The sequence below is a fragment of the Globicephala melas genome, chromosome 8 (assembly GCF_963455315.2).
Source record: "Globicephala melas chromosome 8, mGloMel1.2, whole genome shotgun sequence".
Taxonomy (NCBI): Eukaryota; Metazoa; Chordata; class Mammalia; order Artiodactyla; family Delphinidae; genus Globicephala; species Globicephala melas.
In genome coordinates, this window is record NC_083321.1 from 45245795 (window position 1) to 45272315 (window position 26521).

Consider the following 26521-nt stretch of genomic DNA (forward strand, 5'->3'; position numbering starts at 1 on the left):
TTATGAACCAATAATGATGCAGTTCAGACTAAAGACATTTTGGTATGTTAGCAAACGAAATGTGATCAAAGAAAAGGGGTGAAATGAATGAATGTACTTCGGAATAACATTGACATATAGTAGGTGCACAATGAAGGTTTTATTTTCATTTTTTTATTATGGATATTCTGAAACAAATAGAAAATTTAAGTGAGTAGTATAATAAATCCCATTACACTTGACCCAGCTTTAAAAATTATCAGCATTTTGTCAATCTTTTAAAATCTAAATCCTTGATTTTTTTTTTTTTTTTTTTTTAGGGAGAGACATTTAAAAGCAAACCCCAGATACCATATTTCACCTGCAAATATTTTAGTATGTATCTCTAACTGGTAAAATCTTCTTTAGATTACCAATCTGCCATTATAATTTTTAACAAAATTAATTACAATTTTGAATAACCCCTTAATATTATCTAATATCCAACTTACATATTTTTAAATTAAAAAAATTGTCTCAAAAATGTCTTGGTTTATTCAAACAAGTTCCACACATTGTATTTGGTTGATATTTCTTAACTTCTTTCTGTAACAGTCCCTCTTCTGGGGGTGGTAGAAGAACTGGGTCATTTGTCCTATGGAATGCTCTATATTCTGGATTTGGCTGATTAATTCTCCATGTTATTTTTTAACTTGTACCTCTACTCTCTATAGTTTCCATAAAGTAATATTTAGATCTAGAGGCTTAATTGGATTCACGTTCAATTTTTAAAGCAAAAATTGCACTGTACTTCCTATTGTGTTACATCAAGATGAACTTATTTTCTGGTTGTTCTCCTTTTAGTAATTTATGATTGATTTGTGGGTTTGGGGTAGTGCCAGCCTTTGACTTAATCGTTTGGGATCTATTGATGATCATTGCCTAAATACATTATTTCAGTAGGAATTGCAAAAGATAATTTCCTCATACTATTATTCCTGCTGCATTTATTGACTGAAATTCAACTATTAAAAAGAACTTTCATTGACCACAGTTTGATAGAGAAGACAGTTGTTTCTCCTTATTTTTAAAAATTTTCAAAATAGTAGATTGGTACCCTAGCAATCTTCAGTAGTGACCAATTAAAAAATTATCATATGAACTCATGGATTTTTGTGTATTTGTTGAGTTTCATTCAGCTGCGATTTTTATTTATTTTGATTCTGTTAGTCTTTGACAGATTCTTTACTTTTTGACTAAGATGAATAGTCTTATTTTGTACATTTTTCTGGCCCAAATATAGAATGTCATTTCTCCAGGGAGTCCTGGTTTCCTTTACTAGAAAATAGTATTTAATAAGTTCTTGATTGTATAAATGAATTATGAACACTGGTATGATGCTTAGTACAGTGTCTGGCATGTAGAATATATGTTACAGTTATTGTTTTCTTTTATATTCTCATATTAATTAGCCTAGAACTGTGGTTCTTAAAGTGCGGTCCCTGGATCAGCAGTATCAGTATCACTGGGGAATTTCTTAGAAATGTAAATTCTCAGACCTGAATCAGAAATTTTACGGGTGAGACCCAAAAATCTATTTTAGCAAGCCCTCAGTGATTTTGTTGCACACTGAAGTGTGAGAACCACTGGTCCAAAGTAGAAGTTCCTAACTCATCTGGTGCAAATGGGCCACAGGCATGCTGAATATTTTCTTAGGGCAGCTGTAAAGCACCCTAGCTCCCAGCAGTCTTGTCCATTTTCTAATCTTTTCAAATCTTATTTTACTTTATGAAATGTGAGAATTAATGAAACAGATGTTAAGTATAATAATATATTTATGAAATAAACATTGTATTAACCTAGCCTCCTAAGGATATAGAACACAGGAATATATACATATTTCAGTTTTGTACATTTTCTGTCCCAAAATAGCTTGTGACAGCCTTTCTCAGCATGTGTTCTATAGGGCACTAGGTCCTCTTGATGCTCTGTAATAAAGAGGGTTTCAGTGGTCCAGTAAGTTGGAGAAATAATTTATATTATATCTCCTTTGCTTGGCATTGTAGAAATAATATTTGCATATCAAAGTCTGAAAAATCCTGCAGTAAAGAAACCTTTTTAACTTGGCTTTAACTTACTGTTTCCAAAATGTTTTGATTAGATCTTTTTGGCTAAGCAGTATCTGTTAGCTTCCAGCAGAAAACACTTTGGAAAATGCTGCCTTATGAGTATATATTTTTTTTAAAATTACGGACTATGCACCACTTAAAATTACGGAGCTTTCTGGGTGAATGTATAGTAACCCTACAAATGAATTTGTCCTACCTTTGGAATACTGTAGCACACAGGAGCTGCTGAAGGGGGAAATATCAGGATATTCTCTTTGCTAGAGGTAAACTGGATTCTGAGCTGAAGACTAGTGGCCTGATTTGTCTGAAGCCTTGTTATCCTAAAATTTGTATGTTTCATGTAGTCATTATTTTCCAGACCAATGCAAGGATAAACTAGGTTTTGTCATATAGACGTGTCAACATGATTAAGGGATTATTTGGCAAGAAATGAAGAAGTTTGCTGGGGGAACTGTAGACCTTACAGAATTTTGCAACTACTTAAAACTTATTTCCAATTTTGGAAAATCTTAAAGTCCTTAAATTGCTTAACTGAGGCAACTCTATATAATGGTACACTGTAATAAATTACTTACTTTTCAAAAAGGAAATGCAGAACTGGAAGTTTTTTACTTGCATAATTCCTTTCATCCTCCTTTTAAAATGAGTGTTTAACAAAATTTTGTAGGGAGAGTTAGTATGAAACAGTGTTGTTGAAAATGAACTTAGCACAGATGATATTGGGTGCAACTAGTCTTTTCAAGATAGAATAGACAGGAATCAAGCATCAGGAGTACAACAGAGATGAGACAAGTATTTGACCTGAGTGATAGGATAAGCTTCTTAAAGATTGTGCCTATCTGCTATATGGAGTCATTCCATAAAGTCAGTATTCTAATAATTTTTAGCATTTTGATCTTAGGATATATTTAAAAGGCAATAGTACTTTAAGGAAAGATTGCTATGGTGGGTACTAATATATCCCATATTATTGAAGCATGAAGACTATGAGAGCTACATCGAATGTAAACTACATAGAAGCTGGGAATCCCACTAGCAGATGTGGTCCGTAGTAACAATAGGTAGAAAAAATATCAATAAATGGGCAAGTTGTGGCATGTGCTTATGATATGTATAAGAGATAAGGTCACATTACAAGTCAGTGTGAGGCAGTTCAGTAAACAGTATTTAAGGTAAATTTGTATCTTTAATGGGACCTACTAAAACCAAGGAATAATCTTAGCTTAGAAGAAGGCTTGTAAATATTGTTCAATGAGATAAAATACGTGAAAATGTTTTATACTATAAAATGTTAAATTTCCAATCATTATTACAATATCTATTACATTTGTGTCCTGTGTTTTTGATTTCCTGCTTATTGTTAAGTTTCTCACATCTTTTCGACATGTGAAAATCTGTCATTGTAAAATGCAAAACAAAGTTAGTATCACTACATAGTTATTACACAAAAGGTATTCTAGCAGCTATAAAGAAGAGGCCCTATTCCCTTACATGATATATTACTTATAGAAAAATTTAACCAAAACCACGTCATTACTATCTCCTGGAATAAGCCTTATTATAAACAAGAATTTTTTTTTTAATCACAGCAGTACATTTTGGTTTGAAAAAAGGAATATGAACTTTCTCTAAACTTGGGACATTGTATTCTTACAGGAGAGCTATTGGAATTAAGAATAACAGCATCTTATGATTTATAGCACATTTACAAAGTAAAGGTCAAAGTCTATAATAAAAAGTGATGTAAAGACTATGGCTGAGTCCCTTTGCTGTGCACCTGAAGCTATCACACCATTGTTAATTAGCTATACTCCAATATAAAATAAAAAGTTAAAAAGAGATGTAAAGAAAAATGGAATTGGGCTTCCCTGGTGGTGCAATAAGAATCTGCCTGCCAGTGCAGGGGACACAGGTTGAAGCCCTGGTCTGGGAAGATCCCACATGCCACGGAGCAACTAAGCCCGTGTGCCGCAACTACTGATCCTGCACTCTAGAGCCTGCAAGCCACTACTGAGCCTGCCTGCCACAACTACTGAGCCTGCGCACCTAGACCCCGTGCTCTGCAACAAGGGAAGCCACCTCAATGAGAAGCCTGCACACTGCAATGAAGAGTAGCCCCTGCTCGCGGCAACTAGAGAAAGCCCTCACTCAGCAATGAAGACCCGAAGCAGCCAAAAATAAAGAAAAAAAGAAAAAAAATTTTTTTTAATTAAAAAAAAAAATGGAATTGTTTTTATTTAATATTGATTAACATTATATTGGACCTTTTTTCTTTCTTGTTAATAATTATTCCAGTTAGTGAATGTTTAATAAAAGGATAGCTTTAAGAAATGACCAAGGCATTCTATTTTATGTTTAGGTTAATGCAGGTTAATGGTCATTTATATGAAATGGTTATGCACTTACTCAAGCTGACTTCTCACGGTACTCTAGGGCATGTATCACAATCTCATAAAATTGTGGATAGCTTTATCTCTTTCAGGAATTTCAGTCATTCTTTTGTCCTGAAAGGACAAAATTTGTTAGTAATCCGTAAAGAATATGATTCATTAAGTGTGGAAATCTTTGGTAAATTCATATTCATCACATTTTTATTATTTCTAAGAATTCCAGGAACCACCCAACCTAATTTTAGCTTTTGCTTTGTAACAAATGAAAATCTTTCAAGAGCATATGGATCTTATCACACATAATAAAAAGTAAACAGATATTTCCCTTTGGATATGTGCATTCCATAGACATCTAATACTTGGTTATATTTCACTGTATAGAAACTATACGGGCTCCAAAGGAGACAGAAATACAGTTCTTGGCCTGAACAAGTAGGGGGAAAAAGCTTCCCTTGGTAAAATACCCAGAAAACTATTCTAAGAATATTCATTCCTGCATGAATGCAGTGAACAAATATTAAGTAAGTATCAACTATGTGGCCAGCTCTTGGTTTAGTAACCGGGAAATTACCAGTGAACAAAACAGAAATCCTGGTCTTTGTGGAGCACATTCTAGTGGAGGAGATAAACAAACCAGAAAACAAAGATAAGTGAAATAGATAATATGTTGTCATGCCATGGAGAAAAATAAAATATATTTTATTTTTATTAAGGAAGGGGATATAGGGAGTGTTAGGGCATTGCAGTTTCAAGTAGGGTGCCAACAAAGGCTTAACAGAGCAGAAGTTTACTTGAATGAAGACCCAAGGGAGATGAGGGAATTATTTATTGTATCTGTTCCAGGCAAAGGAATAACAAAGTTCTTGAGACCCTTATGTGGGAGCATGCCCAGCATGTTTGAGGAGCAGCAAGGAAGCGAAGTGGGGCTAAAAAGGAACAGAGGAGACTAAAGGAAGCTGTTAAAATAACCCAGACAAGTGATGATAGTGACTCACAGTACTGTGGTAGCAGTGGAGGTGGTAAGAAATCAGGACTGCTGACAGTTTGGATACGGGTTATGAAAGAGAGGGGAATCAGGATTTTTGATTTGCTAAATGGGAGGATAGAATTTCCATTAACTGAGATAGGGAATACTGCAGGAAGAGTAGAGTTTGGGAAGAAAGATTGGAGCTGTATTTTGGACATGTTTGAGATACCTATTAGTCATCTAAGTGGAGAGGTCAAGCAGGCAGTTGGATATGGCATTTTGTGGCATTTGGGAGAGAGGTTTGGCAGGAGAGATAAGTATGAGCAAATGTGTGATATGTTGATGAACTGTGCTAAGAATTAATAGTAGGAGATAAATCAGTAAAGGAAAGGCTTCAGGAAGGAAGATAATTCCTAAGCTGGACCTTTGATTAATGGAAAAGAAAGAGAAGAGGATTCTAGTTAGGGAAGATGTCCTAGCATCTTAGAATATTATATAGAAATAAGTCTGAATACTACCTTGTTTTTTTTTTCTTTTCACTTGGAACTTTTATAGTGCGTCATATAGTATTATGGAACAATAGGTGCACAGGAAATATTTGTTGACTAATGAGAATAATATCTTTCAAAGTTTATTTTATTAACTAGTATTTAATCACTGAACATTTAGGGTTTTAAAAAAATTCTAGATATTTTTATTGTGCTAAAATATGCATAACATAAGCTTTACCATTTCAACCATTTTTAAGTGTACAGTTCAGTGGCACTAGGTACATTCTGAAACTCAGTTTTGTGTATAAAAATATCCTCTGTTTTCAAAAAATCAACATTGTTGCTTCTGAGCAAAAAGAATTTAGAGCTGATTGGGCTTTACTTTTAAGAGCAATGAGTATTCTGCAACATAATCCTAAATGATTATCACTTTTGTTTGAAAGATTGGGAGAAGTCCAAAAAGCAAAAATGAAAAGTAGTGCCTTACTTCTAAAACAGATTTTTTCTTTCCTTGAAAACTGAATTTCCATTAAGTGAGTGTCATTTGTATTTGTATGGGTCACTAATGAATGTGTCTTACTTACCTTTGATTACTGGTACCTCACACAGAAACCAAATGCTCAAATAAAATTGTGGTATATATCTGGAGCTTAAGGAATTTTCAAAAATGAAATAAGTATGCCCTGTTTCATAATTTCTTTGCCTACTTGCTTCTCAGATTCCTCTCAAAGTATGTTTATTTTTAGTTTTGTAAATTATATTTTGTAATTAATTTTGGATTTTGTAAAGTACATGAAAGTGTGTGGTATGTCTATATTTTGTGAGTTATAAACCTAGGAAATTGTTCGTCTGTTGATTGCAGTGTCTCTTTCTTTAGGGAACAAAGAAAGATGAGATTGAAGGTGAAGTGGAAGTGCCTGGTTTAATTCAGCCTGCAGAAGTGTTTGCTCCCAAAAGCCTGGTGTTGGTATCCAGATTAGATTATCCAGAAATTTTTAGGGTAAAGAACTCATAGTTGTCATTATTGATTTGTATTATTGTATAAATCTATTTTGAGTGAACCACGGTAACAAATTCTTTGTATCTAAAATATCATTAAATTGATTAGGAATTCATCAATAAAATTACTGTGAACAGAAGAAATGTATTTCATGTTGGTTAAAATAAGTACCTGAGTAAGTTAATATGACTATTTAAACTTCTAAGGATGTAGTGTTTGTTTTAAAATAGGTCCCATCTTTACTGACTCCAAAATTTATGAATCCTAAAGAAATCATTTGATTACCTGTATCAAATTTAAAATGCATTAGTAATATAACAACTTAGTGTATTTTTGTTGATCTTCTTTTTAGGAGTCCAGGTTCAAGGAAATAGGATAAGTATTTGTGATTTCAAATAGTTGTGATCATACTGCTATCCATATAGCTTTAAAATATTGTTTACTTCCAGATATTTTATTTTTTTAGATAGTTAGAATTTGCAAATGTGGAAAAAATTTACTTTAGTTATAAATACATTTAAGCTTTGCAAGAAGAGGGCTTATTTTTCTTATTTCAGTTGCAATCTTTAATAATAGTAATGTTGACCATTGTCCAGAGTCACAGATCTTCTTTGGAAGGTATAAACTATACCTTAAAATTTCTCAAGGATTTGGGAAATTGATACATAATTTCTGGAAAACTTTTTCATATTGTTGAGATTATATATATTCTTAGTGTCAAGATTTCAATGACAGTGGCTAACTCCTAACAGATGCTAATTTTTTAGTTATAAGTTTTAATAAACTGAGAGATTCATATGATTACATTTTATCTTCCATTTTACCACCTACCTTCTTCTGAGCTTAAAGTGTTAATCATATCTTGTCTCTATTTTGCTATTCTTTGTAATAATTCACATAAATTAAGTTTTTCTGTAGAATAAATGTTCTGAATTTATAAGAATCACAAAACAAGATAAAGTTTCTAAGTTTTTATCTTGAAATTTGGAGTTCTGCAAAATAAGTTGAGACAGAAACAGTTTTAAGCCCCACAAATTTGCTAGAGTGATTATCTAAGCACAAACACCTGTTTTACAAATTACGGATTTCTGCTTTTTATAAACTCATCTCAAAAGCTCATTTAGAGCTTCTGGTTCTAGAGGAAAATTTAATAAACTTAATAACATTTGCTGCTTAAAATTTATTCCATGGTCACTGTAGAATCTACTAGGTTCAAAGAGAAATTTTCCTGGAAGCAGATGTCACAACAATTTATTTTTAGTGCTTGCTTTTTCCATGAAATAACTACATGCATCTTTTCTTTTCAGGCTTGCCTGGGTTTGATCTATACTGTATATGTGGACACTCTGAATGTCTCCTTGGAAAGTCTCATTGCAAACCTGTGTGCGTGTCTTGTCCCAGCGGCTGGAGGGTCTCAGGTAAATAGAATAAAAAGGGAGATGAAGAGGGCCTGCTTCTCTTCTCCTCTCCTCCAGTAAATTTAATTTATGAAGAAAAGGAAAGAAAGAATTCTTTAAATATTTTCATTTTAAAAAGGATCTTAGTTTAATTAAGCATTGTCCCTATGGTCTGCCTTCTAGAGACTCAAGATTCCATTCTTAGGTCATAGGGTTAATTTTAACACAGGGTTCACCTTTCACATAGCATAGTTAGAAGTCATATTCTGTGTAACTTGAACTCTACCTTACGCTTTCTTGGAAATACACTTTTTTAAGTTGAACTTCAGATGTGTTCTTTGTACCTTTCTTATTATTCCTCTCTGTGATTACGCCTCATTTTATTAACTTAAAATTTTTTTCAGGGATAAAAATTAGGAGGTAACATTAAGAAAACTTTTAATATAATTCTTTGTAACATTATAACTACTTCTGGATAGATTAATTCATTTCTTCATTTCCCTGGTTAAAAGCAATTATATGTGGTCCTAAAACCATTTTGTATGTTGTGTGTAATCTTTAATAGAATAGCTTGCATTTAAGCTTCAAAAGAGGAGGGCTTATTTTTCTCATTTCAGTTTGCTACCTTTAGTAATGATAATGTTAACCATTGTCCAAAATCACAGATCTTCTTTGGAAAATATAATCTATACCTTAAAATTTCCCAAGGATTTTGTCATAGATTGAGCCCATGAGGACATTAAACTCTTCTACTGAAATAAAACTTTCTCAAAGTGGCATGTTTTTCATCTTCTGTATGTCCTGAAATTTTTATATTCGTCTCTGAAGTAGAAAAATGAGAACTTCAGTTGCTATGACTTAATATTTCTAGAGAACTTTTTTTTTAAAGGCTCCTTTCCTTAAGTCCTAAAATTGATTAGCTGATCACTTATTTTACTTATTCTTATGTAATATTGAGGAAAAGGACAGCCCTCTAAAAATTACAGTTTTTTATCCTCAGTCTGATAGAGATGTTACTCATAGTAAAAATGGCATCTTTTTCCCGTGCCCTTTGCCTTTTTAGCTGTCTCCTGTCTTTCCTAGCGCCTTTTGGTTACTCTTAAGGTTTTTTTCCTCCTGCACTCTCCTCCCTCATTCTCTTATTTCTGCTACAAGGGCATAATATGAAATGTGAGTTTGGTCATGATTGGACCTAAACTTTAAAGCAGCCGAGTTGTTTTATGAGCCTTTATTATGATGGGAATTTTGTTGACATGATTTTATTTTATTTATTTTTTAATTTTAAAAACGTTTTATTGTAGCTGCTAGAGATTTTTAAATTACATGCATGGTTCATATTACTGTATTTCTTTTGTTTTTCCACTTTTATTGACATATAACTGTCATATAAATGTTAGCTTTAACATTTTACTATTTTTTAGTTAAGTATTATTATCAATGATTTGTGTATCTCATGAAGTATTATTATCAATGATTTGTGTATCTCATGATTACTAAATTTTCACCTTTCAACTACTGAATTTTCTTGTACCATATTCATTTGGACACAAAGTAACTTGAATGTTTTGGGCTGCATTATTGCCCTTCACATCTGTTAATTGGATCTTACATGGTCATCATCTGCTTTAAATTTGAACTTCAAAGGGATTTTTTTATCTTAAGAAAATATCTGAAAAGAAATCATTTGTGGTGTGTGTGTGTGTGTTTTCCGCCCATTCTGCAGAAGCTGTTTTCCTTGGGTGCAGGAGATAGACAGCTGATCCAGACTCCCTTGCATGATAGTCTTCCTGTCACAGGCACTAGTGCGGCTCTCCTGTTCCAGCAATTGGGTATGTCTCCTTCTCCCATTTTCAGTGTTCTTATAAAAGCCTATGAAAAAAAGATTTATTTTAAGCCTACATCACCTGACATAAATCAGGAAAATAAAAAGCAAACCATTAGATAACTGATATGTAAACTATATAATTATATGGGTTCTAATCTTAACTAGTATTCATTCTTTTTTAAAATTAACCCAGGCCCCTTTTGCTCTTAAGTCAATTAAGCTTTTAGAAAGTAAACATATTTTCTGTGCTTTAAAAGACGAATAAATAGTATATTTTGTTTTTCCTTAGATGAATTGCTTTTATAGAAACCTTGTCAGATAGAACTAAAAGTCCCATTCTTTTCATCCCACCACCTGTATCAGACTTCAGTTTTCTAGCAATGGCTAGGATGACGTATTAGGGGGAGGACACTAGAAAGTGCCCTCTGTACATTGGACAGCTCATACTTCATTAAAGGAGTACTATAACTTAAAAATGAGTATGTTTTAGACCAATGCTGCCAGAGATTCCCACTTACTTTACCTTGTACTTACCCTTTATATGTACCTGTGTAAGAGTGTTCCACTCTCTTTGATTCAGTCTTTCTCATTGTTCTCCATCTGTGTTTGTCTTTTTCTAGTTGAATTGAAACCTTCCCTTTCCTGGGGCTCAGTCTAGTAGTTCTCCATGGAATTCTTAATTCCTTGCACAAAAATTCTACCTTCTTATTTCCCTCCTATCTCATGTTGAATTTTACTCCCTGCTTAACTCTGAAATTTACCTCTCCTTTTTCTTTACTGGCCCCATCCTAATTCTTCTGCTGTGACTTCAGTCAGTGAAATTTAGAAAGCCTTAGAAGAGATTAATGTAAGTACAAGTAGAGTTTCTAGTATCCTAATAAAGATGAAAGGTTACATCAACCCCAAAGTAGTAGTTCTCTATTATATCTGCCCCCACCTTAGGGGTTTAAACTCTCAAAAATTACATATTCCTTCTCTTCCTCCCTGAAAGTTTCTGCTCATTGAGTCATCTCAACCAAATTCTAATTTAATTAAAGCTATTTTCCTTAACGTGTGAAATAGGTACTGTCTCCCTGGTGGTACTTCTCTAAAGAATATCTTGTTGACTAAAACCTCCCTCCACGAACTTTTAGATATAATCTTAGGGGTTCATGGACTACCTACAGCATGTCCATGGTCCCTCCTAATCACTGACTTAATTGACTTTATCTAACCACTATTCACCTGACCTTTTTCAGTTAAGAGGGCCTGTATACCTCTAAAGGGTCAATCAAAGCAAAGGTCTACCATGAAGAGGAATAGAAGGATATGACACAAAATTTCACATTCCCAAATGCCACCATTGATCTTATACTTAATGAGTGCCTTATAAACCTCTCATGCTTTTGCATTTTTACAATGATTTGAAGGGGAGGGGAGGGATTGTTACTGGCATTCATGCCTAGGACCCAGGGATATTAAACATTCTTCATGCATAATATATGTGCACGAGAAGATTTTTTTACCTCAAATACTAGTAGCACTCCTGATGAGAAAAACTGCTATAGATAAAGAATAAATTTATAAAACCTGGACCTCTCTTCCAGTAATGATGGCCTTTGTAATTCAGACTAACCCTCTTAACAATGAATACTAGGAAAGCTATACAAGTATAAACAACTTCTACTTGAAAGCGTCAGAAGCAGTAAATAATGACCAAACTATGGTCCAAGAGAAGAAAAAAACCTAGAGAAGTGAACCAGATATTTGGGACCACTTTTTCTCAAGCATCTCTTGATTTTGAAAGAAGTTACTGAAAAACTGATCTCTGTACTGTTGATATCCAACGGCGAAGGGGAGAATCGGAGTTCACATTTTACCAAGGGAAATTCCTTTACAAAGCTCTCTTGCTTTGAGTTGGGACCATAAAGGACCATATCCTGGGAGAGGGTAAATCACAAGTAGACCGTCCCTCTGAGGGCCGGAAGTACAGCTTGAAATCATTTCAGTTCCTAGAAACAGATTAAAATGATCCTTAATGCTACTATCTTTAGCCTTATAGTAGGAGTAAAAGTAAATCCTTTCTGGAGCAAGATAACTGCATTCTAGGCCTCCAGTATATCTACAGATTTTTACATGTATGCCCAGTACTCTCCAAAGAAGACATACAGATGGCCAAGAGCACATGACAAGATGTTCGACATCACTAGTTATTAGAGAAATACAAATCAAAACTACAATGAAGTATTACCTCGCACCTGTTAGAGTGGCAATCATCAAAAAATCTGTAAACAGTAAATGCTGGAGAGGGTGTGGAGTAAAGGGAATCCTCCTACACTCTTGGTGGGAATGTAAATTGGTTACAGCCACTATTGGAGAACAGTATGGAGATTCCTTAAAAAACTAAAAGTAGAGCTACTATATGATCCAGCAATCCCACTCCAGGGCATATATCCAGAGAAAACCATAATTTGAAAGGATACAGACACCCCAACGTTCATTGAAGCACTGTTTACAATAGCCAGGACATGGAAACAACCTAAATGTCCATCGACGGTGGAATGGATAAAGCAGATGTGGTACATATATACCATATATATACCATATATACCAATATACATATATACCATATATACCAATATACATATACCAATATTACTCAGCCATGAAAAAGAACGAAATAATGCCATCTGCAGCAACATGGATAGACCTAGAGATTGTCATACTGAGTGAAATAAGTCAGACAGAAAAAGACAAATATATGATAACATGTGGAATCTAAAAAATGGTACAAATGAACCTATTTACAAAACAGAAATAGGTCACAGATGTAGAAAACAAACTTATGGCTACTAAGGGGGAAAGGGGGAGAGATAAATTGGGAGATTGGGATTAACATATACACACTACTGTATAGAAAAGATGATAGGAACCTACTGTATAGCACAGGGAACTCTATTCAGTGCTCTGTAACAACCTATATGGGAATGGAGTCTAGAAGAGAGTGGATATATGTATATGTATGGCTGATTCACCTTACTGTACAGCAGAAACTAACACAACATTGTAAATCAACTATACTCCAATGAAAAAATTAATTAAAAAAAAATAAAGCAGACCATCAAGTTAAAAAAAATAACCAGAAACATGAGGACTAAAGCTATCTGAAAGAAATATAAAAGAAACCATAGACAATATAAAAGGCCCCCAGGGGCACCAGAAGGTAGTTATCAGATATTAAAATAACTATGCTTAAATAGTGAAGGAGATGGACAGTCAAGAGTGAGAATTTAGGGAGTGACATCAGCAAGATGGCACAATAGGAGGTCCCAGTCCTCGTTCTCCCACAGAAACATCAATTTAACAATTATATACAGACCAAAAATCCTTTGTGAGAATTCCAGAAGCTACTTAAGAAGGTGTGGTACCCCAGTTGATCACAGAGCTGAGAACAGCTACATTGAAACAGGTAAGAAGAGCAAGTTCACTTTACCTGGTCAGCCTCACCCCCAAGCCAGCACAGCCAGCACTGGAAGAGAACGCCCAGCTTGCAGCTTCTCCTTGGGGGAAAGGGAAGGAGAAAAGTGCAGTGTCCGTCCAATGTTCCAGATTTACAAAGTGCTGGGCCAAGGAAATGGTTTCTGTCTTGCCATATTCGGAGCACTGACAAAATTAGCATATTTGGGATGCCTGAGGGCCGCTGGGAACAAAGAAGAATGAGGTGTGGCTTGCTGTGTTGGGAGAAGGTGCACAATCCCTTGAGAAGGAGGGAGAGGAACATTAGCATTCCAGCTTTTCAGAGGGCTGCGTGAAGTGGAGGAATGGGAACTTTAGTTTACTGCTAATGGGAGTGTGAATGGGGCAGCTACCTTGGAATGCAGTTTGACTTTTTTAAAAAGTTAAATAAACCAAATAATCCAGCCATTTCACTCCTAGGCGTTTACTTAAGTAAAATGATAGCATTGTCCATAAAAAATATTTGTAAATGAATGGTCATATCCATATTTTTATAATAGTGAAAATCTGGAAACAAGCTTAGTGTCCATAAATGTAATGAATAATGGTTATAGTAATGGATAAATAATCTGTGGCATATCCATACAATGGAATACTACTGGGCAATATAAAGAAATGAATTGTTGAGACATATTACTGTAAGGAACGGCACCAATAACGGAGGAGAGCTTAAACATGCTTTATTTGGGAACGCTCCCGGGCGAGGTTCACTGGTCCGAGAGAAAGGGGCCAGAGAAGTCGCGCCCACGTGCGGGCGCGAACAAAATTTATAGGGGTGGACGCAGGGGAGGTGCTTGCTGTGTGAAGCAGCCCTTTTTTGGTAATCTCTCAGGCGTTGTGGCAATGTCAGGTGTCGGTTGCATCAGCCTCAGAGCGGGAAGACCGGGGCCGAGTAGTGTGGCAATGTCAGGTGTCGGTTGCATCAGCCACTTTGGCGGGGGTTCCGTCTGGCTCCCTGGGCCCTTCCTCGGACCTGCTGACCTTACAATTACCATATGGATTAATTTGAAAATAATTATATTCAAAGAAAAAAAACAGGGCTTCCCCGGTGGCGCAGTGGTTGAGAGTCCCCCTGCCGATGCAGGGGACACGGGTTCGTGCCCTTGTTCGGGAGGATCCCACATGCCGCGGAGCGGCTGGGCCCGTGAGCCATGGCCGCTGAGCCTGCGTGTCCGGAGCCTGTGCTCCGCAGCAGGAGAGGCCACAGCAGTGAGAGGCCCGCGTAGCGCAAAAAAAAAAAAAAAAAAAAAAAACCAGGCAAGAAAGAATGCATCCTGTATAATTCAGTTTTTCTAAAGTTCTAGAAAAGCTTCAAAAATAAAGGAAAAAGAAATTATCGAAATAGAACATCATTTTACAACCCTCGCAGAAGAAAAACAGGCAGATATTATGTTCCTAACCTTGCCAAACACTACCTGTGTTTTGCCAGAGAACTTAAATCTGATTCTGATCATAGGAAATACAGAAGATGGGGAACACGTTGGTCCAAGAGACTACAGTTGTCAAAATCCAGGCTGTAGGAAACTGTTGGTCAAATGTCCCAGGTTCTTTTTTTTTTTTTCTTCAAGGGAGAGTATGGAAGTTCTACTCTGTGCTTTTTCCTTATTTATTAATAGGGAGTTTTCCCTGACTTGACTGGGAGCTTCAAGAACTGCCTTGTCTTATTATTATTTGCATTCTGTGTATCTGCATAGTGCCTTGGGCACAGAAGGCATCGGTTTTTCTTGAATAAATTAATACACTAGCCATGAAGAAAATGGCAGTCATATCTCCTAGGAGAGTTCTGTGTATGGATGAAGTGCACCATAACACAATGATTAGCTATTTGAATATCAGATGTCATTATTTTACTCTCTAGTGTTTTGAGCTTAGTTATCTTTTGCTTACATATTCAAAATTTACTTTTCCAGGGAAAGAATAAGGAAAAGATAAGAAAGGAAAGGAGAAAGAAAGATGCTTCTAAAACAGCACTGTATGCAGAGTTGTAGTTCTCAGAGCATGTGGTACTGATAATTCTGCTAAAGGCATGCTCTTATCACCAGTCATTTTGGTTGGACTGTTCTTGAAGGTCAGTATTAGACCATTATCAGAGTTCACTACCTGGGTTGGGGGTGGGGTAGTGGTGGTAGATTTTACAAAGCACAGACAGGAAGCAGATAAGACTCTAAGATTCTTTTGTAGCCTTGACTAGTTTTCCTGTAAAAAAGTCTAAATGTAATGATAGCATTTCCTTGGTTCTTCTCTCCAAGGATTGTTATGATAATGAATTTGTTTTTCACAGTTTCAGAGGTCTCTGTGTTTGCCTGAAGTAATTATGTGGACTGCTGCCATTACCCGCCTCATTCCTTAAAATTTTCTGTTAACCATCTTCATCTCCAACTTAACACCTATTTTATTTATTTGTTTGTATCTTTTTGTAGTCTATGTGAATTGTTTTTGTTTACCTGAAGACTTGTGTTTTGTGTGGAAAATTGTAATTTTTTTACGTTAATAAGATTATATTCACAAGAACTGGTTGCTGTAGCCCCTCTGATTTTTTAATCTAATCCATAGCTCAGGTATCCTTCCTTGACCCAAATAATTTTGTGAAATTCTCATGACATCTTTTGTCATATATATTAACCTATAATTTGGTTTTTAACTACAAATACATTAGTTTTAGAATACTTATTTCCTAATTTTTATAGTATACTACTTATTAGACATTTTTAAAGTCACAGACTAAAATGATCTTGGGCCTTTAGCTATTGTCACTTTGTTTCCATAGTAAAACAACATTAGGCATGTAACATCTGTGTTTATTGGTATTTTATTGACATATATAAGTTTAAGGTTTACAATGTGGTGATTTGATGCTTGTATATACTGAAAAATAATTACCACAATAAGATTAGTTAATGCCTCCATCCCCTCACATAACTATCATTTGTGTGTGTGCTGTTAACATTTAGCATCTACTTTTTTCACTGTTTTCAAGGATGTAGTACAGTATTGTTAATTATAGTCACCATGCTGTACATTAGATTCTCAGAATTTATTCATCTTATACCTGGAATTTTTACGCTTTGACCAGTATCTTCCCACTTGCCCCACCCCTTAGCCCCTGGCAACCACCATTCTACTCTTTATTTCTATGAGTTCAGTTTTTTTTAGATTCCATATATAAATGAGAATATATAGAGTATTTTTCTTTCTCTATCTGACATTTCACTTAGCATAGTGCCTTCAGGGTCTATAGTGCCTTCAGGGTCTATCCATGTTGTCATGAAAGACAGGGTTTCCTTCCTTTTTATGGTTGAATAATATTCCAGTGTAGTATATATATTTTTTCTTTTTCCATTCATCCGTTGATGGACACTTAGGTTGTTTCCATGTCCTGGCTATTGTGAATAATGCTACAATGAACACATGAGTGTAGATACCTCTTTGAGATAGCGATTTCACTTCCTTTGGATATATACCCAGAAGTGGAATACCTAGATCATATGGTAGTTCTATTTTTCATTTCTTGAGGAAGCTTCATACTGTTTAACATAGTAGCTGGACCAATTTACATTCCCACCAACAGTGTAGAAGAATTCCCTCTTCTCTTTTGATAATAATCATTCTAGGGGCTTCCCTGGTGGCGCAGTGGTTGGGAGGCTGTCTGCTAATGCGGGGGACACGGTTCGAGCCCTGGTCTGGGAGGATCCCATATGCCGTGGAGCGACTGGGCCCATGAGCCACGGCTGCTGAGCCTGCGCCTCTGGAGCCTGTGCTCCGCAACGGGAGAGGCCACGATAGTCAGAGGCCCGCGCACCACGATGAAGAGTGGTCCCCCCTTGCCACAACTAGAGAAAGCCCTCACACAGAAACGAAGACCCAACACAGCAAAAATAAATAAATAAATTACTAAACTCCTACCCCCAACATCTTACAAAAAAAAAAAAATCATTCTAACTGTTGTAAGATGGTATCTCATTGTGGTTTTGATTTACATTTCCTTGATGATTAGTGAAGTTGAGCATCTTTTCATGTGCCTGTTGGCATTTGTATATCTTCTTTGGAAAAACATCTATTCAAGTCCTTTGCCCATTTTTTAATCTTTTTTTTTCTTTTTGGTATTGAGTTGTATGAGTTCCTGATATATTTTAGATATTAATATCTTATCAAATAGATGGTTTGCATGTAATTTCTCCTATTCTGTAGACTGCCTTTTCGTTTTGCTGATAGTTTCTTTTGCTGTTCAGAAACTTTTTAGTTGGTGTAGTCCCACTTGTTTATTTTTGCTTTTGCTGCTTGAGCTTTGGGTGTCACATCCAAAAAATCATTGCCACGACCAATATCAAGAAGATTTTTCCCTGTTTCCTTTAGTAGTTTTATAGTTTTGGTTCTTTTATTATTTAATACACTTCATGTTATTTTTTGTGAATGGTGTGAGTTAGGGGTCCAATTTCATTCTTTTGTGCACGAATATCCAATTTTTCCAGCATCACTTGTTGAAGAGATTGTCCTTTCCTCATTGAATATTTTTGGCTTCTTTGTCAAATATTAGTTGACTGCATAAGTGTGAGCTGCTTCTACACTTTCAATTCTATTCCATTGATCTATGTGTCTGTTTTTATGCCAATACTATACTTTTTGATTATTGTAGCCTTGTAATATAGTTTAAAATCAAGAATTGTGAAACCTCTAGCTCTGTTCTTCTTTCTCAGGATCCCTTTGGCTATCTAGGGACTTATATGAATTTTAGGACTGATTTTTTTTCTATGTCTATGAAAAATATAATTATTTTGATTGCCTTGAATCCATAGGTGGTTTGAGGTAGTATGGATATTTCAACAATGTTAATTCTTCTGATTTATGAATATGGGATATATTTCAATTTATTTGTGTCTTCTTCAGTTTCTTTCATCAAAGTGTCATAGTTTTCAATGTACAGATCTTTTACCTCCTTGGTTAAATTTATTCCTAAGTATTTTATTCATTTTGATGCTACTGTAAATGGGATTATTGTAGTTCTTTTTCAGATAGTTCATTGTTAGTATATAGAAATGCAACTGGTTTTTGTATGTTGATTTTATATCCTGTAACTTTACTGAATTTGTTTATTAGTTCTAACAACTCTTTGGTGGAGTCTTTAGGATTTTCTATATATAAGATCATATCATCTGCAAATGGAGACAGTTTTACTTCTTCCATTCGGATTTGGATGCTTTCTATTTCGTTTTCTTCCCTAATTGCTCTGGCTAGGACTTCCGGTACTGTGTTGAAGAGGAGTGGGCAGCTTGTCCTGTTCCTGATCTTAGCAGGAAAGCTTTCATGCTTTCACTGTTAAATATTCAATAAGATGTTAGCTGTGGGCTTGTCATATGTGGCATTTATTATGTTGGGGTATGTTTTTTCCATACCCAATTTGTTGAGAGTTTTTATCATGAAAGAATGTTCAATCAGATGTTTTTTCTGCGTCTGTTGAGATAATCATAGGATTTTTTAATCTTTAATTTCATTAGTGTGGTATATCACGTTGATGGATTTGTATATGTTGAACTCTCCTTACATTCTGGGAGTAAATTCCACTTGACCATTGTATATGATCCTTTTAATGTGCTGAATTTATTTTGCTGGTGTTTTATTGAGAATTTTCGTGTCTATGTTAATCAGTAATATTGGCCTGCAGTTTTCTTTTCTTACAGAGTCCTTACATGGCTTTATTATTAGGGTAATTCTGGCCTTAGGGAGTGTTCCTTCCTCTTCAGTTTTTTGGAAGAGTTTGAGAAGAATTGGTATTAATTCTTCTCTAAGTGTTTGGTAGAATTCACCAGTGAAACCATCTGGTCCAGAACTTTTCATTGTTGGGAGGTTTTGATTACCGTTTCAATCTCCTTATTCATTATTGCTCTGATCAAGATTTTTATTTCCTCATGATTCCATCTTGGTATAAACTTTTTTATATGCATACTTTCTTTTTGCTCACCCATATTTAGTCAGTTTTTCATTAGCAATTATTGAGTCAATATTTCTGTGTATTATATCTAATACTAAATATAGATTTTTAAAAATTATTAAAATAGCTAGAGTTTTTCTTCAGTTTATCTTATAAACATAATTTTTCCTTTTTACATAAATATCCTTAAAATGTTGATTGTAACCATAACTTGCTATTTAGAAAGTTATTTCTGCTTTTAAATATTTTAATGGAAAACTTCTGGCATTCTCTCTTTTGTCTTCCTCTGGAAAAGCTTCTGTTTGTAATGCTATATAATTATTCTTAAAGTGACATTAACTTTTATAAGAGTATCAAAAATAATTTATGTTCCTGAAATAGAAGAAAGATGTCAGAGGAAAGAATGAAGGCTTAGGTTGTGGAAAATGGTTCTCTTTAAAGGTAACACCTTTAAGAAGAATATGTTGATTGGTAAATTTATGAACCACATGATGAGTGCATCAGTTGTAGAATGATTTTTGTTCTTTTTCCTTAAATGATCAAAATCTAGTGTCTTGGATCATATTGCTATTTTCATTAGTTTTCCTAGATTATTCATATAGCATTATTAGTTGTTTTAGTCTTATTCTCAGTTATAATGGAAAAAACTGAAGTAGCTGTTTTCTTTCTCAATACATGTAGTTTAAAAGGTAGTTGGAGGGACTTCCCTGATGGCGCAGTGGTTAAGAATCCACCTGCCAATGCAGGGGACACGGGTTCGAGCCCTGGTCTGGGAAGATCACACATGCTGCGCAGCAACTAAGCCTGTGCGTCACAACTACTGAGCCTGCACTCTGGAACCCGTGAGCCACAGCTACTGAAGCCTGCGCACCTAGAGCCCATGCTCTGCAACAATAGAAGCCACCGCAATGAGAAGCCTGTGCACCACAATGAAGGGTAGCCCCCGCTCGCACACAGCAATGAAGAGAGAGAAAGCCCGCACGCAGCAACGAAGACCCAATGTGACCGAAAATTATTTAATTTTTAAAATTAAAAAAAAGAAAAAATGGTAGTTGGAGAATTTGCGGGCACAAGAGTTTAGACCGTTACTATAAATGGCATATTGTGCTCTAGGTGGGAAAGAAGGAAATAGGAAATGTAGTGTTTTACTGTAACTATATTTATGATTAATCACTTTTTGACCGTTTATAAATTTATTTATTTATTTAGGGCTGTGCTGGGTCTTTGTTGCTGCACGCGGGCTTTCTCTAGTTGCGGCGAGTGGGCCTACTCTTCGTTACGGTGCACGGGCTTCTTATTGCGGCGCGCGGGCTCAGTAATTGTGGCATCTGTGCTCAGTAGTTGTCGCTCGCGGGCTCCAGAGCGCAGGCTCAGCAGTTGTGGTACACTGGCTTAGTTGCTCCGCGGCATGTGGGATCTTCCTGGACCAGGGATCAAACCTACGTCCCCTGCGTTGGCAAGCGGATTCTTAACCATTGCACCACCAGGGAAATCTATCATTTTTTGGCAGTTGAGATGTCAACTGTTTGTCTTGGGGATTTGAAACAAATCTTCTCACTAGTCTGTTCTGGAGCACTTTTCTGAAGAAACTTCTTACCATGTCTGCTTTATTACAGAGTCTTAAAATTTCTAGGGAAGACTGTTCAATTTACGTTTTGGTAATAAATAGCACAAAGAATAAACTTTCTATAATGCCTATCTGCAGGAGTATATTTTTCTCATCGGATGTTTACAAAACCATTGCCATGTGCCAGGTCCTGTGCTAGTCACTAAGGATATAAAGATGAAACAACCTCAGCCCTTATCCCAGATAATACTTTTAGCCTAGTGGAGAAACAGATACATTTTTAAAATTACAGTACAGTATAATTAGTGCAGTAATAGAGATACTAAGAGCTAACTCTTACTAGCTAGAAAAGTGGAAGAAGGACGTTCTAGGCAGAAAGAAGAACGTAAGCAACGATATAGAGCCATGACAGGCCTTCATGAAATGGTAAGATGTTTGATGAAGCTTGAGCATTCAGAAGTAGTCAGAATGTTATCAGGAAATTGATTGTTTTCTTTTCAAAATTAAACATTAAATATTTATGCTAGTTTTATAAAGGAAACCATTTTAAAAATACCAAAGACTGACAGTCATTGACCAATGGAGTGCTTGTTGACTAATGTACTACGCTTGCTAGAATTACACATAAAGTATGTGCTTGCTACATGATATCATTTGAGGACAGTTCATAAGAATCCTGATTCAAAACGATCTTCTCCATTTTCCTTTTATGGCGTTTAAATGCTACCACTAAATAGTTACCTCTGTCTTTGAATTGAGTTATCCTTTAATGAACGCAGATGTCTGAGGCAAGATAACTATTAACTGTTATCCACCATTGTCACAAAGTTCTCTTGTGTAAAATATCATTTTGCTGTTTTTGGCCCTGCGCTGCGCAACATGTGGGATCTTAGTTCCCCAACCAGGGATCAAATGCGTGGGCCCACTGCAGTGGAAGCACTGAGTCTTAACCATGGACTACCAGGGAAGTTCCTCTTTGAGCACTTTAGAGATTAATATTCTTATAAAATATGGTTATTCCAACAATTAAGTATGCAACTTACAAATGGTGGCAGGATAAATTATCCTCTTTTCTGTGCTCTGTGGCATTTTTTACAGGTCTCTATTCTGTTGTGTGTTAGCTGTTTTTTTACCAACCTGCCATCTTCACTGAGCTGTGAGCTCCTACAAACCTGCCTCAATTTTTTTTATATCTATCCCTAGAGTTTAGCATATCTCAGCAGCTAGGTAAAGGTTTAACAGTAGAGGCAGGGAAGAAAGTGGAGAAGAAAGTTTTAATTAAAAGAGTTCGTTCTGCCAAGGCACTTGCTTCCTGTTTGTTCCTTGCTTTAATTCTCCAGTTATTCATTCACTCTATATTATCCTTTCCCTTTGTTTGCTATTCCACTCCTAAAGCCTCTTTTGTTTCCTGCTTCTTAAATTTAAACATTAAAGTAGATTTAAAAACCTGGTCATTCAGAACAGGCACAGACTAGGAATCTGGACCATTTGGGGTTGATGTGATTACCCTTGACCCAGAGAACCAATTGTGTTGTTCAACAGGAAGGAAATGTGCTATACCTTTTTACAAAGTTTTGCTTGAGTTGGTCTTCTGTGGATTGTTACTTGGGCTATAGATATACAGTTTTAGATTTGAATTCTTTGTGGTCATAAGTATTTGTTAAATGACTTCTTGTATTTAAAGATTACCAGATTGCTAAACTCTACTTATAAGTATGTAAAGTGTATTTAATTCATGTCACGTTCAAGGGAATAAGCCCATGTTCATAACCACTAAAATATACCCATGCATACTTCCCCAGTTCAGTTACATTTCTTAGTTATTTTTTACTTAGAAGATTTCCATTTATAATATATTTGGAAATAATATACCGAATTTGTAACAAATATTAAACATTGCTTCTCAATGGTAGTTACAAAACTAAACTATATAAAGCTTTAGGTAATCTGGGAGGGTAGGGATTTTGTTTTTCTTCATTATTGTATTCCTGATACCTTGTGCATAGTAGCTACTCAACAAATAACAACCGAATGAATGAGAAATCTCCTTTTTCATGACTTGTATTAAGCCATAACCATTGTTAAGTTTTCTCCATTGTGGATTGACAGAATTATAGTAAATTGTTTAAGGCTTTTGGAAATATAGGCTGTCTTGAAAACCATGGCCTTCAGTTCCTCAATTTGCCCATTTGAAAGCTGAGACGTAGTGTTCTATTTGTGTAACATACCGTTATTATTCAGAGAAGGGAAGGATTCTGGAGAAAAGTTTTGGGTGTTGTTTTTTCAAAACGGGAAACAAATACGTTCATTAATGTTCGATGCTATGAATTTTAGAACTTTAACCCCTAAAGAAAAGTTAAGATCAGGAAGTAATTTTTCAGAATGTTTTACTATTTAAATAATCAACAGGATGTGTATGTACCATTATAGTGAAATCAGCAGTAATTATCACTGGAATGTTTGTTTTTCATATTGTTTTCTCCACTGTTATTGTGTAGCTTTGGATGGACGTTGGCTACCAAAGACTAGGAAACAATTCAAGGTTATTTAGAAAGCTGATTATGACTAGTAGTTCAAAGAAAATGAACTTCTAAATAACTCTGTGAACACAGCAACAAGTGTTGCTAGTTAGGAATAAAAACATTGATGTAATTTCTTAAAATATTTGAGATTGTTAATTATCTAAAGCTGAAGAAAGCATGTTATATTTAAAAATACAAAGTTTAAGCAATCCTTCAGTTAGTCACAGGTAAATTTTATTCTATATTACGTTAAATAATTTTCTGGATAATGAGAAACTTACCCTTTAAGCACTAGAATATTATCCCAACTCATTTCTAATACATGAGACATAAATCCTCTATTAGTAAATATAGTCCAATATTTCACCCCTTGATATCACAAATTGATTGTTTTTACTGATATAAGTAGGTTAGAGTCCCTTAAAAGTGCATGCCTTCCTTCTTCACAGTTTATCTACTACTACATGATGCCAGCTATGACTTTTATTTTCTGATGGATTATCTTTTGTGTGAGGGATTACAGAGGGTTCACATGGGAGTGGAAAGGGAAAAGTTCTTCCCTAGAGTCTTCAGGAAAAAAGCTTGGACTCCTTACTATGGTATACAAATTCTTCATGAACCTACCCTTGGCAAAACTACTTGTAGGTCTCTCTGAGTGCCTTTTCCTTCCTCAGTCCTCTGTTTCTTTGCATATGGTCTTCTGTCAACTTTGAAAGCCTTGATGCTCTTGTCTCCCTAACTCTAACTTCCGCTTATCCTTCAAAATACAACTCGAGTGTCAGCTCCTTTAGGTGGGCCCAGTGTGATCATAAAGGTCCTTAAAAGATGGAAGAGGGAAGCAAAAGAGTCAGTGTCAGAGTGGTGTACTCTGACATCACACAAGGGACAAAGACTCAACCGGCCTTACCAGCTTTGACGATAGAAGGGAGCCATGAGCTCAGGAATGTGGGCAGGTGCTGGAAGCTGGAAAAGCCAAGAGTAGGGCTTCTGACCTCCTGAACTTTAAGATAATATATTCATGTTGTTTTAAGCCATTAAGTTTGTGGTAATTTATTATAATAGCCATTGGAAATTAATGCAACTGCAGACTTTTTTAATATAAATTTTTATTTTTAAAGGCTTTGACTCACGAGAAGTTGCTAAAATGGTACAGAGAATTCTCAAGAATACATCACCTACCTTCCCCCAACTATAATGTCTTATGTAATCATAGTACATTATAACAACCAGGGAATTGATATTGGCACAATACTATTAATTCAGGGAAGGAGTGACACTTCTCTGAGTAGACCTTCTTATGTAGTTTTGACTTCTCAAAACTTATTTAGGTCTCACGTCTTCAGAAAATAATATTAGATCAATCATGATGGGAAGAAATAAAAAAAAAATTAAAACTGAAAGCATACAGAAACAAACTCCACTCTCTTTCAAATGAATAACATAACCATACTGAAGAGGAAAAACTAATCAAAGTAACTTATAAACACAGTATTTGACTATATAACCTCAGTTTTGGAGAGAATTGCAAATAAATTATTAACTCCTTTTTAGTTGGTGTAATTTTTTTGAGTTAGAATGGCTGAAAAAATCATGCAGTTTATATATAAGATTTAGCACATGAATAAATGTGTTTATGTTATTAGAATCCAGGGTTCTCAGTGGAAGAAGGGACATGCAAATACGTATTGGAGTCAGTGGGGAGACCCTATGAGAATAGATTGGAATTGAAAGTAATGATATGGACTCAGGATTTCTCAAATATATGTATATGTGTGTGTGTCTGTTTGTCTTTATGCATGTATATGCGTTCATGTATCTGCTGTATCTGCAGAAGTAGCCCAGAAACAAAGACACCCTAGAAGAAATGATCTAACGTTTACCCTAAACCCCAGTATCCTTGATCTTTAATGCCATTCCTCACAAAAAGGAACCAGCCTCCTTGGAGAAGTGGCTGACTTCAGAGCAGGGACAGAGTAGGTAAAATATGAGCCTGGATTATTTTGTCAAGACAGAAAGTAAGAAGAAAAAAAATTGAGTTCATGTCACAGGGACATAGGAACTAGGTTTAAAGGGGTGCCCACTGTCTAAATCTAGGACTTAATTGGCACAAAAATAATTAAGGGCAGTAATGACTTATAGAATGTTGGAATAAAAGAATAGAAATCCAAAAAAAAAAAAAGAAATCCATGAGTCCATACTGATAATGGATATATAAATAAGCAGGTTAGTGGGGGAATAAATGAGGGTTCTGCTTATTGCAGAATGTTGAGTGCTGACTGGTGAATGTGGAGGAAGTGCTGGATTTGGAAAAGCATTTTATGATCATCATAGTAAAGACTGAGTCAGATAGTAATTATCAATAGATGCTAAATCTAGGCAGAAATTTTGGTGAGGAACAAGATATTTGCATGGTCTAAAGTGTCTGAACACAGATTGCTTATTAGTTACAAGGAAAAATACGAAGTATACATTAGAGAAGTTAGATAGCAATAAACAAAAGTTTGGGTGAACAAAATTGACATCACCAAGGATAATGATTCTGGTTATGGCAGTAGGAAGAGTTAATCCTCTCCCTAAAGAATCAGTGTGAAACTAGACAGAAATTGTTGTGCAGTTATTGTACAACTATTTCAGTGCTCTGGAAATTGACCAAAAGCAAACAACAAACTCAGAAGCATTTATTCATGCTAGACCTTTGGATAAGAATAGTAGGAACCTGCAGCGTTCTTACCCGGGGTGGCTCCCATCTTTCCCACATGTCAGTACTATCAGTGAAAATGATAGTTTTGCCAGGGCAGGGCTGGTCATAAAACCAGCAACTTTGCTGCCAAAAGCGGGGAAAGCTTAAGCCCAC

General features: G+C 35.4%; 1 protein-coding gene across 5 annotated transcripts in view; it reads left to right on the plus strand.

The window, feature by feature from the left end:
* Nucleotides 1-26521, plus strand: part of SBF2 (SET binding factor 2) — a 469751-nt gene that overhangs the window by 217226 nt on the left and 226004 nt on the right. For all 5 annotated transcript variants that reach the window (XM_060303511.1, XM_030831355.2, XM_060303512.1 and 2 more), the window contains exons 4-6: nt 6813-6935; nt 8243-8353; nt 10056-10161. In XM_060303511.1, coding sequence (XP_060159494.1) covers nt 6813-6935; nt 8243-8353; nt 10056-10161 — 340 coding nt within the window. The remainder of the gene's footprint in view (nt 1-6812; nt 6936-8242; nt 8354-10055; nt 10162-26521) is intronic.